This window comes from Molossus molossus, unplaced genomic scaffold (genome assembly GCF_014108415.1).
Source record: "Molossus molossus isolate mMolMol1 unplaced genomic scaffold, mMolMol1.p scaffold_m16_p_2, whole genome shotgun sequence".
NCBI lineage: Eukaryota > Metazoa > Chordata > Mammalia > Chiroptera > Molossidae > Molossus > Molossus molossus.
In genome coordinates this window covers 91,725,032-91,738,761 of record NW_023425355.1, presented here as the reverse complement: position 1 = coordinate 91,738,761, position 13,730 = coordinate 91,725,032, and the positions used below count along the sequence as shown (strand labels likewise).

Sequence of the window (13,730 nt, the reverse complement as noted above, 5' to 3'; positions counted from 1 at the left end):
GACCCAGGTACCATGGAGCAGGCCATGCCCTCCCTGCCAGCCTCATGCCTCCTGACTCAGGCGGCCATCGCCTGTGGCAACATCAAGATGAAACACATCCCTGCCCTGACCAACCCTGACCTGACCACACTCTACCTAGCAGGTGAGTGGCCTTCTTCCCCACACCCACCCCTGAAGCAAGGGTGAGAAGGCCACACACCCAAGCTCCTCCGCTAGTGGGTCCTCAGCCACTGTGACTGCCGCCCCATTGTGTCCTGGAAATAGTTCACATTCCCATGGGTCCTGGTTGGGAGTGAGAAGATCCCAGACCTAGGATAGCCATAAGAGCCAGCTCCTTCAAGGAGTGTCATTGCTGCCTCTAGCTCAAATGGGGGAGGTACAGAGTAGCAGAGGGGAGGGGGACAAGGAGACATGGAATATGGCTTCCCCATGTGTGTGCACAGAGAACAAAATTGCCAAGATCTTGGCCCACACATTCCTGGGGCTGCCTAACCTGGAGTGGCTGGACCTGAGCAAGAACAAGCTGGATGCCCGAGGCCTGCACCCCCATGCCTTTACGGTGCACAGCAGCCCCACCACCTGCTCCTCCAGGGGCCTGGACCAGTCCAAAGTGGCCCCAGGCATCCATTACTTCTCAGCCCACCCTGCCTGGGAGAGAAGGCCTAGAGGAAGCACCGTACAGAGTGCCCAGCATGACAAGCTTGGGTGATTTGAGGTGACACGGTCCATAGCTGGGAGTGTGGAGAGCAGCCCAAATTGTGGAGCTCCATGAGGGAGCAGCACTCCTGGGAGAAACTCGGGGGTTGGGGGGTCTGGAAACCCCCAGACAGGCCTGGCCTAAGTGGAAACTAAGAAGCCATGATGTAATCCATTAGGGGTACTCCCTGGGTGGGATAAGCTCAAAGCTTCACCTAGGAGGCCTAGTCCTGCAGGTCTAGTCCTGGCCCACGAGCACCCCAGCCCCCGGCCCCTTTTACTTTCCCCACCCCACTTCCAAAATCTGACACAGTTAAAGCGGCTGAACCTGGACGGAACCTTGCTGTCCACCGTGCCGGCCCCGCCCACCTCTGCAGGAACTCAAACTCAACAGCAGCCTCCTGCAGGGCCTACAGCACAGCAGCTTCCGGGGTGCACGCAGGGACCAAAGGGGTCAGGCCTGGGCAGTCAGGGAGGCCTTGGAAAGTTGCAGGCAAGGAAAGGGTCTGCCCAGGGCAGCCTGGCTAGAGGGCAGAGGAGGGACCACCAGTCTGGGAAAGTGACCCTGGCCTCTAAGGGATCTACAGCAGGCAACTCCCAGTGGGCCTTCATAGCTCTGTGGTCGGCTCAGGTGCTCTTCTGCCTACCCACCCTTCAGTGCTAAGCCAGCTGCCGACGCTAGAGGTAGAAGGGAATAAGCTGCATGATGGGAACATCTCCCCTCTGGCCTTCCAGCCCCTATGCAGCTTGCTGTACCTGAGGCTGGACCAGAACCGGCTGCGGACCATCCCACCTGGCCTGCCAGCCTCCCTGCAGGTGACCTAGGAGACTCAAGTCCAGGAGACGCAATATCGTGGTCAAATGACCAGAGAATCTGCCTCTGGCTAGTAGAGCTGCCCATGGGGGAATGTTGATGTTAAACCCACAAGGCCTCAGTGCCAAATCCTCCCTCTCCCTGACCTAACCTTCTAGAAGCCCAGAGTTGGGCCTCAGGGACCTTCCTAGACACACCGGGTATCCCTGAGCAAGGTCTATGCCCTGTCTGGGCCACATGGTCCCCTTGTGCTTGGCAGTACCCTCTGGGGCTGTGTCTTGTGAGGCCGTGAGGAGCCATGGCACCACTGGCAGATGCCGCTTGGATCCTCTGCACAGATGGCCACAGCCCTGAGATGAGCAGAGACTGTGGCGCCTGAGGACCACAGATGGGACGAGGAGGAAGGGGGCAGGGAGCAGGGCCAGGCCACCAGTGAGTGAGCCCCTCCCCCCAAGCCTTGGTCCTAGGAGCTGCACCTGGGTGCCAACATCATCGAGGGGGTGACAGAGGGCACGCTGAACTGCAGCCACAGCCTCAGGGTGCTGGTGCTCAGCAACAACCAGCTCCAGAAGGACCGGCTGGCACCCCGAGCTTGGATCGATCTCCCGTGAGTGCCACCACTGCCCTGGCACCACCCAAGCTTCACCTCAATGGGCACCTGGAGGCTATAGAGGGAAGATGTGCCCAAAGGAACCCAGAGAGTTAGGTGGAAAGGCAGAGAGGGCTGGGGGTGGCCCTGTAGCTTGGGCCTGGTCTCAGGTGAGTCACCTGAGTCACCCGTCTCTCCACCCAGAGCTCAGGGTAACCTGGGCCCTCAGCCAACACCTGCACCTCCAAAATTTTCCTGTGCCTCCCACCTGGCAGAATCCCCAAGGCCACAGAAACCCCTTCCCTTGCCTATGCCTAGACTTGCCCTACAGGCACCCAGGAAGCTCACCTAAGAGGTCCCGTGGGCTTGGATGAGGGGGCAGCACGGGGGGTAAGAGCTGGCCTGGTGCTGAGTTTAGCTAAGAGGCAACAGAGGAAGGAAGGGTCATGGACGAGATGGTAGAGCACGGGAAAGAGAAGTGGATGAGAGTCCTGGGGTGGCTGTAACAAACTACCACAAACTGGTCAACTTAAAGCAACAGAGATTGATTCTCTCATGGTTCTAGAGGCCAGAGGTCCAAAATCAAGGTGTCAGCAGGGCCATGCTCCCTTCAAAGGCTCTAGGGGAGGGTCCTTTCTGCCTCTTCCAGTTTCTGGTAGGCCCAGGTGTTCCTTGGCTCATGGCCACATCACTCCAGTCTCTGCCTCTGTCTTCATGTAGCTTCTCCTCTGTGTCTGTCTTTCTTCTGTCTCTTAGGATACCTGTCATTTTACTTAGGGGTCTACCGGGGTAATCCAGGATGATCTTACCTCAAGATCCTTAACTTTGTTACATGTACAAATACCCTTTTGCCAAATAATGTCACATTTACTTGTTCTGGGCAGACATATCTTTTGGGGGCCACTATTCATCCCACTATAGGAAGCTCCAGGATGAGTCCCCCTAATCTGGCTTGGACAGCTGGGTGGGGGTGCTGGCAGGAGGGGTCCAGGAGGAGATCCAGTCCTTAAAGTTGCTGCCTAAGGAGTCAGGACATAGCCCCGGGATCAGCGGGAGGGCTGTGGGAGAGACAGACAGGGGTCGACAGATAGTCCGACCTACTATTGCAGGGATCAGAGCCTCCCGCCCTGCATCCTCCTGTTCCAGGAAAAATTTACCAGAATGTTTGGGTTTAATTATTCCTTTTTCCTCTCTCATTCTTGCCAAGGGGGCAAAGGAAAGCAGACAGCAGCCTAGGGAGGAGCCACCCAGCTGCTGTTCCACTCCCGCCATGGGGCGGGGGGGGGGGGGGGGGGAGCTGGCGGCCAATCAAGCCAGGGCTGGCACCGCCCAGTTTTTCTGTGGATGGTGGAAGGGGTGGGGGTTGCTGGCTCCGCAGGCTCAGGAGGCACTTGAGCCCCCAGCCCTGTGGGCTGAGGACAGCATGGCCCCCAAGGCCAAAGGACTGACCCCACTGACTGGGACTGGAGTATATCACTGAGAGAGAAGCCCCTTTCCCTGCTCTGAGCCAGTCTAGAAGCATCACCACCCTCTGCTCCTGTTTTTTCCAGACCAGCCCTTATCCTCACCCAGCATAGAGTGACCTGAGCCCATAGAGGTCTGAGCTTCACTGCCTGCCTCCCTGATCCCTCAGGGTCCCCTGGCCTTGACTCTGAAAGACTCATTTTCTTTCCCTCCTGGTCTCTCTTCTGCTTAGCTTGGGTGAGGCAGGAAGAGGACAAGAGAGTGTCGGGATAGCAAGAGGAGGCTGGGAGGCCAAGAAAGGGCAAAGAGGGAAGGTAGGTGACAACTCAACTGCCCCCAGCTCCTTCGCTCTTTCCCCTGATCGCAAGCACCTCCATTTGTACTTTCTTTGTCAGGTGTAGCTCTGATTGTGTCTTCTGCCTGGGGGCAAATCGCCACTCTCCTCTTGGGTGTGGACCAGGGACTATGATTTGGGTTCCAGCTGTTCTTGTGCTTGCAGCTGGGCGCCATCAGCTCACCTCCAACCCATGCGCCCCACAGGAAGCTGGAAACCCTTGACCTGTCCCACAACGGACTGGTGCACGTACCCTCCTTCCTGCCTAGGGGCCTCCGGCGCCTGATGCTGCACCACAACCTCATTGAGCGTATCCCGGGCTATGTGTTTGCACACATGAAGCCAGGCCTGAAGTTTCTGCACCTGTCCCACAACAACCTGCGTGCCAACGGCATCCACAGCGTGTCCTTCTGGGGCCTGCATACCTCTCTGGCAGAGCTGTTGCTGGATCACAATCAGCTACAGGCCATCCCACGAGGCCTCCTGGGCCTCAAGGAGCTGCAGGTGCTGCGTATGAGCCACAACAAGGTCAGGTAGGGCTGTCCACCTGTGCCTGTCCTGCTGTCTCCCCACTCCCCACTCTAGCCGGGGCTGAGGCCATGAGGCCCTGCCTGCCAGGTGGGCCAGGAAGGTCTGGCCTGTGAGCTCCTCACCTGCGGCCTCTGAGGCTGAGGGTGGAACTGTGGGAGAATCCTTCACTGCCCCCATCCACCTATCTTGGTTGGTGTGATGGGAGTCTGTGCCCAGTGGCTCTCAGGCCTGGAAGGCCAAGGTGAAGGGCAGCACACAGCAGAATCTGGGTGGGGTGGGCAAGGAGAAGGCAGAAAAATGCCAGTCCAGAGCAACAAGGGCTGAGCCACCTGCCTGTCCCTCTGCCCTGGGTCTGGTCTCTGTGCGATGATCGCATTGCCCCTTACTATGGGGCTCTCTCTTCCTCTACTCTTTTTTTTGTTGTTATTCCTCACCTGAGGATATATATTTTTTCCATTAATTTTTTTAGAGAAAGTGGAAGGGAGGAGGGAGAGAAGGGGAGAGAGAGAGAGAGAGAGAGAGAGAGAGAAAGAAACATCGATGTGAGAGAGACACATCAATTGGTTGCCTCCCACACTCACCCCCAATGGGGCTGGGAATCAAACCTGCAACCCAGGTACATGCCCTTGATCAGGAATCGAACTTGTGACCCTTCAGCACAGGGGTTGTTGCTCTAACCACTGAGCCATGCCAGTCAGGGTTCTTCCTCTACTCTTATGTGATGCCTGCTTCCCCTTGCTGGGGTCTTCTCTCCTCTGCTCGGCCCTGCCACCCCCACTCCACGGACATATAGCCCTGAAGTCCATTTGTGACATTCGAGTGGCCCAGGACTCCAACCTCATCTCCACGCACCTGGAGAACAACCTCATCGATAGGCGCCGCATCCCACCCACTGCCTTTTCCTGCATCCAGGCCTACCACAGTGTGGTCCTCCAACCCCAGCAGGGGGAGGGGGGGCTCCTAGCCCTACCCTGCTGGACTTCCCCACCCCCTGATCCTCTGGGACTGGTAAAGGGGGATCAGGCCCAGCTCCACTTGATCTTTGCACCACTTGGAGAAAGATCTAGAACTCCCTGATTCTTCAGATGTGCCCACTTCCCACTGACTGCTGAGGTCCCTTCACTTAGTAAACAGCCTGGTGGGTTACAGTGCTAGTTTGGAAATGAACAGAATAAATGCATCTAATTCAAGCCCATGGCTTCGCCCAGCCTCCCTCCCCTCCCCTCCCCTCCCTTCTCCTGGATGGAAGCCACGTGAGCATGCTGGATCTCCGCTGTGCATGGAGTCCCCAGGGCCTGCATCCTGGACATTGCTTCATCAGCAGGGGGTTAAGAGTGCCTGGTTCCAGAAGCTTCTCCAAGTGCCTTCTTACCGCCATCTGCCCTGGCCAGGGTCCTGAAGTCCCCAAGCCATCTGGGGGTCAGGCTCCCCTCTGTTGCTCAGAGCAGCATCAGTACCTGTCCTCCAGGACACAGCCCTGTCCTGGGTGTGCATGCGCAGAGGCGGGCCTAGCTGGCAGAGCAGGCTGACTGTGGAAGCCCCTGGTGCCAGCCCTTTGTCCTGGAGATGCCCACATCCACACCTACACGCAGTCCAGGGACACTTTGCCTCTCCCTCTTCCTCTATTCAAGGTCCCGGGGCCCTCATCCTGGTGCCCCCCATCCCAGGTGCACACCCATCCCTGTAGGTCCCCAGCTCCCCTGCCCCCCACAGCCCTCAGGGACAGGCTCAGGCATCCAAGGATGTGAGATCCAGACGTGCCCTCCTGTGACCTGGTGCCAGGGGAGGGTGGGGAGTGGCATCTGCTCGACAGCTCTTGGGAAAGGAGTGCTTGGTCCCTGGGAGGCCCGGCCTGGCCCTGGGGAATCCAGCGGCAACTGCCCCCTGGCCAAAGTTGCTGACTATCTGCTTGGTGGGAGAGGCAGACTCAGACATGAGCCAGCTGTGGTGGTTCAGCCCTGCTGAGCTCTGAGGACAAGACTTGCCAGCTGTGCTGGGTGGGGACACGGGGTCTGTGAAGCCCCATGACATCACTGGAGTAGTTGTCCTGCCTGTGTGAGGGGAGTCACCAGGACTGGGGTGGGGTTACTGGGTCAGCCTTAACAGCTCATGATGCCACCATGCCTGGTGCTGAGAAGAATGGGGAGAGCAATGTGGGGGACCTCATGATGGCATGGGGGAGCCAGCCAAGCCATAGGCTCCAAGAATGCAGTAAGAGCAGGACCGGCCCGTCTGCCATGCTGGTGGCTGTGGTAGAGTGAAGGAGGAAGGACACCACAAGCCCACTGCACAGACCTTGCCTTGCCACCACCTCTGGCTGGAGTCTGGGCCTGGGAACTGTGAGCCTTACATTGGTCCCATTCTGTCGCCACTCACCCCCACCCCATTCCACCCCCCTCCACCAGTTCTCAACAGAAAAGGGCCAGACTCTGGCAGGGGGCGGGGAGAAGCCTGGGAAGCTGGTGGAGTGTTTGTTTTGGACTCATCTCTGCATTCCTTCTCCAACCCGGCCTAGGCCTACAGATATGGCACTTCCTGTTTGGGCTGGGTCAGAGGTCAGCAGCCCTTGAGGCGCTGGCCCTGATGGGGAAGGCTGCTGCTTTCCCAGCTCTCACGACCCCTCCTCCCCACCCCTCCTGCTCCGGTCAATCCCCAGCTGCCTCCTTCCCCACAGTCACAGAGTTCAGGCCCTGGGAGGCACAGGAATTTCAGGCTGGGTGAATCCCCCACTTCCCACTGCTCTCACCTCCATTGAGCAGATGAGGCTAGAGGGCCTGAAGGAGAAGGTCGGGCAACATGGCTGCCAGGTGGGGGTTGGGGGCAGAGGAGGGCAGGGGATGGAGGAGCAGGCAGCTCACAGGTGGTGGTCAGGTTAATTCTACTTCTCAGACAGGAAGCTGCTAGGCTCTTGGGGCTGCTGTGAGGTAGGCTGAACCCAGCCCCAGAGGCCAATCCTTTGGCGACCACGCTGACAAGAGCTGGGCCCAAGGCGGCACAGACAGCAGAGCCCCCAAACCTGCCATCGGGCTCCCAGGAGGCCAACTGGTCAGGTTAGGATTAGCGAGCAGGAAGTTCCCTGGGAGGCTCTTGGAGCTACCACCGAGGGGAGCGAAGGACAAGAGCAGGAGTGAGCCCAGAGGGAAGCAGGCCTGCAGCCAACTGTGCAGGTCCAGCCAAGCCCCCGGGTGCTCTGACGCTGAGCTGGTCCTGAGTTGGGGCAAGAGGACTGGGTCTTTATACCCCCTGTCATCATTAGGTGGGGCTGCCTAGCAAAGAGGACATGACTGGGGCGAGGGTTCTCTCTCCAGCCCAGACTATCCCCCAAGAGGTCCAGGAGCTCAGGGCTAGGGGTGCCTGCAGCTGGAGGCCGGGGGCTCCACTCCTAGCAGGGAGGGGACAGTGGTGGCACAATGTGCCCCCAGTGAGGGAGGATGATCACCAGTTCAGCCAGGGGTATCCCAGCGAGGAGGGCAACTGTAGTGCAGTGGATATCTGGTGGCGGGACCGAGCCTGCCTGTCACCTTGTGCCTGCCTCCTCTCCACCTCTGCGCCAACCCCATATCCTCTGCTCTCTCACACCAGCACGGCGCTGGGTGCTGTGTCCCCTTCAGGGCAGGTGCTGGCTCCATCAGTGGGAATCTGGGGGGACACTGAAAATTGTGATGGTGGTGACTACAGAGTAGGAGAGATTGGGGTCAGGTGGCAAGAAGGGAAGCACTCACTGGTCCCTGGGTTGAGACAGGAGTAGGAGGTGGGAGTAGGACCGAGGGTAAGAACAGTGGAACAGTGGGGACTGGGAGAGGAACACAGAAGCTAACAAATGTGAGGGGCAGAGAATGAGGACAGGGAAGAGTAGTGCATTCCCTGGGGCTGGACTGATGTCCCCTCTTAGGGACCTCGATAGAAACTTGCACATCTGACCTCCTACTCCCAGCCACAGACCCAGAGCCCTGCCCATTGACCTCCAAATTCTCCAACCTACCTACTCCTCTCTGTCCCCAGTGCCCCGACTTGAGGGCCAACCACCTGCTCCTTTGCAGGTCTCCCTGCCTATCCTTCTGCACATCTGGTTCCATGCCTTCCCGCTGCCTTATAGCTCAAATCATGGCAAACCTGGCCCCAGTTCCCAAGTCCAGGAGAGACAGGTCCAGGAAGGAGCATAGGGAGCAGAAGGCAAAAGATGTATCTAGGGTAGTATGCCCTGTGCCATGCCTCCTCAACCATGGCGGCCATCCGGGGCCAGGCCAGGAGACACTAGCTGCCCGGCCCCCTCCCCTGTGCCCACCTTCACCCACAGCCCCCATCAGAGCCTCCTGGCCCTGCAGGCAGCTCGCAGATCCAAGCACAGCTCCTGGGGGCTGACCTCCCCCAGGGGAAGACCATGGGGGCTCCAGGGTATCTCATGGCATCTCTGTGTCTTGCAGGTTTCTAAGGGGTCCCACAGATGGATGCCTCCCTGTGGCACAGCCCCCTGTCCACCATCTCTCATCTGGCCACACCCCAGACCATGCCTCTCTAAAGATAGCTAGTCGTAGGCCAGCCTGCACAGAGCCCCCATTGGGCCCTGAAATTACAGCCCTGGCAGCCCTGGGCGGGGAGCCACTGTGTGATTATGTCCTCAGGGGAAGGTCAAAAAAAGCTCTGGCATAGAGAGTGCCAGCTTTCACTGGCCACACCTTGGCCATCGGCACTGGGAAGCTTCTAGACAGTGGAGGCTCGGCCACTCTGCAGCAGCTCAGCTCCCCCTTGGGCCTGTTAGCTTGAGTCTCTTGGGGAATGGTCCCAGACCCCTATACCCAGAGGGTCCCCCTGAGCACAAATTATGTGTTCTGCCTCAGGGTTCCAGGATGTCCCAACTCTGGCCTCAAAGGACCCATGAGGTGGGTGGGGCTGCCCCTTCGTGACTATGGGCCTGGCCCTCACCCTCCCCCGCCCGGCCCCGGAGAGTGCAGAGACTGGGGATTGATGAGGCCTGTCAGCTATGAGTGAGGCCCACATAAAGCCATGAACTTTAGGACATAGGCTTGGGTTCAGAGGCTGCAACACCTGGGAGCCTTGAGGGCCCTTTCAGAGACTTCAGCTGAGTTCAGGGCAAGGTCACTTGCTCGAGAAGTGACCTTGATGTGTGTGGAGTATAAAGGGGCTCCCTTGGGCAAGGTTCCTTGTGCTGGGCTGGTTTTGCCAGAGTCCTATGTGAGCACTCCAAGGAGGGGCTGGAGGCAAGAGAGATGCCTCCTCCTGGAAGCCCTCCCCGTGCCCTCGTACCCATGCTAGTATGTAAACCTGCACTATTTCCTTCTTTTTAAAAAAAAATATATATATAAATATATATATATATATATATATATATATATATATATATTTGATTTAGAGAGAGAGGAAGGGGGAGATAGAAACATTGATGAGAGAGAACATCAATTAGTCACCTCCTGCATGCCCCCCACTGGGGACTGGGCCCACAACCTGGGCATGTGCCCTGACCAGGAATCGAACCAGCAACCTCTTGGTGCATGGGTTGACACTCAACCACTGAGCCACACCGGCTGGGCACTATTTCCTTCTGATCACTCATCACACTCAGTCATCATCTTGCTTCTGGTCCAGCAGCACGTGCACTCTCAGTGGAAGTCAAGGCTGACTAACTCTGCACTCAAGGATGGGACAGAGAGGCAGAGGGGAGACCCAAGAAAGCAGTGGGGAACCAGAAAGAACAGACATGGGGAGTGATCTGCTGAGGCAGGAGTGAGCAGGGAGCCAGCCAGACCTAGCAGGGCCAGAAGGCCGAGAAGGTCCCAGAAGGAGACTGGCAGAGGGCCCCTGGAACTCTGGGCTGGCTGCTCTTTCTAAGCCCCAGAGGCTCAGGGGCCAGCAGCTGGGTGGGCTGGAGCTCAGGGGGCACTCTCACTGCTGCCACCTCTGTAGAGGCTCCTTTGACCCCCTGGGAGCTTCACCCACTGGGCCACTTCCCAGGCTCAGCCCTCCAGAGACAAACCAAAGACAAGTTTTGTGCCTAAAGGGGACCAATGGCTTGAACCTGTTCATTGGGTGCCCCGCTTCTCTCCTAGGCCTCTCCCTCTAGCTTTGAAGCCAGAACATGAACAGCTGTAAGCCAGCTGTGGAGGGACAAGCTGCGGGTAACTCCAGGCCCTTCTCTACACATCGGCCTACAAAGTGGCAATGGGCTTAGATTGCCCTGCCTGGGGTGGGGCTTTGGGGGCCTGTTCGGTGGTGTCCCAGAGATGCAGAGCATGCTGGAAGAGGGCCCTGGTCACCCTCAGGCTCATGCTGATGGGGGCCAGGTTCTGCCTCCCCTGCCAACCCCACCCCTTCTTGAGTGCCCACTATGACCGGTCCAGTGCTGTCCACCACTCATTATTGTGAAGCTCAGATAGCTGTGCACTGGCCTCCTCTGGAGCCTGAGGCCTCAGGAAATGCCTTCTCTTCCTTATTGCCTTGCCCCCCATGCCTGCCCTCCCCTGTCTCCTGCTGCCTCCTCCAAGCCCTGCCCTCTAACCTCCCACTAGCCAGCAAGGATGTGCTGTTCCCAGTGCCAATCAGCTAGGATCCAGGTTGTTCCGGTGCTTCGAAGAGAGCTGAGGCCTGGGGAGGAGGGAGAAGAGGGGGAGGGGAGCCCAGGACTTAGGTGCTGCCTGGCTGGTCTGGGAGTGGCCCCCAAATTAGAGGGCCAGGCCCAGTGATTCAGTGGGCCTTGGGCCGGGCACGCAGTCATGGCTTATTGCAGACTGCAAACCACAGACGCAGGAGCCTTCCAGGCACAGGAACCATATTTACAGAAATATTGCCCTAGATGTGTCCTCCAGCTATGGAGATCTCCAAGGTGCATATGTGCCCCTTGCAAGGTGCCACCTCATCGCCACCCCAAGCTCCCTCCAGGAACATGCCAGGATGACAGCCTAGGGTGAGTGCTGTCGAGGGAAGACTGAGGCTGGCCCACCACTAGGCCTCCCCACTTAATCTCAGTGACATTTTCCGCTCTGCTCCCCACACCTTCTGCACCTTGCTGTGTGCTCTTCCTCATACCAGCAACATATCCCTTTTCCCTACTCCTGTTTCCAAGTCACCTGTTCCAGAAGTCTTCCTGAGCCTCTGGTGCTCCAGAGCAGTGCGGGGTGCAGCAGAGGGCTGGCTGGGGGCAAGGCTAGGTGGGCCTCCTTGGGCAATGGGGCATGCCTTACGTGGTTTTATTATTTTTTTTCATTTTTAAACAACTTTATTGAGTTATAATTCACATACCATACAATTCACCTATTTAAAATGTACAATTTAATAGTTTTCACTTAGTATAGTCAGTATACATCACCATAGTCATTTTTAGCACATTTTTATCATCTCACAAAGAAAACTCATGCCTTCAGCTGTCACACTTCCATCCCCCATCCCCCTGGCCCGAAGAGACAACTCAACTACTTTCTGTCCCTATAGATGTGCCCATTCTGAACGTTTCATGGGGAATCATATCATCAGTGGTCTTTTGCAACAGGCTATTTTCATGGAGCACAATGTTGTCTGTGTAATTTGGACCCTCTTTCTTATCTGAGAGGGCCCTGTGAGGCTACGTGAGCCTCATGATATTAGTCTTTCTACTGCCAGAGATGTTGAAATATGTCTCCAATAAACAGTGAAAAACACAAGCAAACAAGCAGAGAAACTGACTCGCCTTGTCTGGAAGGGCATGTTTTCTCTCCAGTCTCCTGGTTCAAACTTTTGCAATGGCATTGTGCCCCCAAATAAGAAGGTGTCAGAGTTCCCAACTCAGACCCTGCTTTTCCCATGTTCCCCCTCTCCGTGACCCATCCTAGAAGTCTCTTGCAGGCAGGCAGCACAGCTTGGTCAGACCACCTTGTGTTCCAAATCCCGGCCGGGAGCCCTGAACTGATACTGGTGCAAGAAAGAGGGCCTGGGCCCAGCCACTCCCCAAGGCAGAACTTTCTAGACTCCACCTGTATGCTGGCCCTGGGCTGAGCATGGAATAACTGAGTGACAGCTGGCCAGATGGGCAGAACCTGCAGACCTCGTCCCCGTTCTCCACCCTCTGGACCAACCTCTCCTCGGCCTCCCCACTCAGCCTCCGCCTGCTGAGCTTTGTCTCTCCCCACACACTTTTCTCTTTTGGTCTCTGTGGAATTCCGTCCTGCCCTAGTGTCTTCCCTTCTCAGCCTCCTAGTCTCCTGTGCAGATTTCAGAGTCACCCCCCTACCTTGGTTTCTTACTCCTTCTAAATCCTCACCTTTGTCTCCTGGACGCTGCTCCTGTGAGAGACTCCCTCAATGCAGTGTCAGCCCATGACAGAGGCTGGCTCTGGCCTGACACCGCTGCATGCCGGGTACATGGACCGGGGAAGAATGGGACCCCACTGGACAGGGAGGCCTTGGACCCTAGACACAGGTGGAGTTGGGCTTGAACCGGTGTAGTGGCTGATAGCCTCTTCCTGGGATGTTTCACTGGCTGGCCCAGTTAGTAAGCAGCCAGCACAGAGCTCCAGCTCTAAGGAAGTGCCCACCCACAGAGCGGTTATCACAGCCCAGGGGACCTGCACGGATTGAGCCAAAGGATGATTCGCTAGGTGCCTTCTCTCTGAATCAGCTTTCCACTCAGCTTTTCTCAGCTCCAGGGCGGGCAAGCTAGGGGGGATCCCCCAAATCTGTGCAGCACTCCTGCCACCCCCAGCTAGGTCTCATCCTAAGATCACACAGATAAGGCCAGTTCCTCTTTTTTAGGGAAAAAAAAGGCTGGAGCGTGTGGGGGTGGGGGGTGGAGTTTTCCAGAGTTCCCAGGAGCCTAGATCAAGCCCTTCCAGAAATCTACAACAGCTACCTCCCAGATCCCAGAGAACCACTTCCTTGTTCAGGCCTAGGCTGCCACAGGTTCTGGGCGGGCTCAGGACAGAATTCCAGGGCCACTCACTGGACTAGCAACCAGAGGCTGCCTCCCCCTCATCTCTCTTTCATTTCTGCCCTCTCGCCTTCCTCTGCCAGGCCCAGTGCCAGAAAGCCAGTTCCCGCCCCTTTCTGGGCCTCAGTGTCCCCATCTGGGCAGTGGAAAGTTTGACTCTCTGAGGCTAGGTCTGCCCAGAGACACCAAGGGTCCTTGTGTGAGTGAGAATGTGTGTCCCTTCACTCTGTGCCCGGGGCAGGGAGACAGAGGTGCTGGAGGAGGGGTCTGTGAGCGGGAGCCAGGAGTGGGTGCAGCTAGCCCAGCCGTCTACAAGAAAATTGCTCCCTTTGAAGCTGCCAGGGGGGCCTGGAAGCCTGCCCCCCTCCTTCCTTTCCTCCCTCCCTCTC

General features: G+C 57.4%; 1 protein-coding gene across 1 annotated transcript; it reads left to right on the top strand.

The window, feature by feature from the left end:
- Positions 1–12: 12 nt before the first annotated feature.
- On the top strand, positions 13–6,115 carry LOC118635395 (extracellular matrix protein 2-like). Its single transcript, XM_036270104.1, is given in 9 exon segments — positions 13–142; positions 444–548; positions 987–1,066; positions 1,068–1,128; positions 1,355–1,512; positions 1,978–2,117; positions 4,104–4,425; positions 5,230–5,350; positions 6,060–6,115. Coding segments are annotated over 9 exon segments (1,173 nt in total).
- Positions 6,116–13,730: the final 7,615 nt, after the last annotated feature.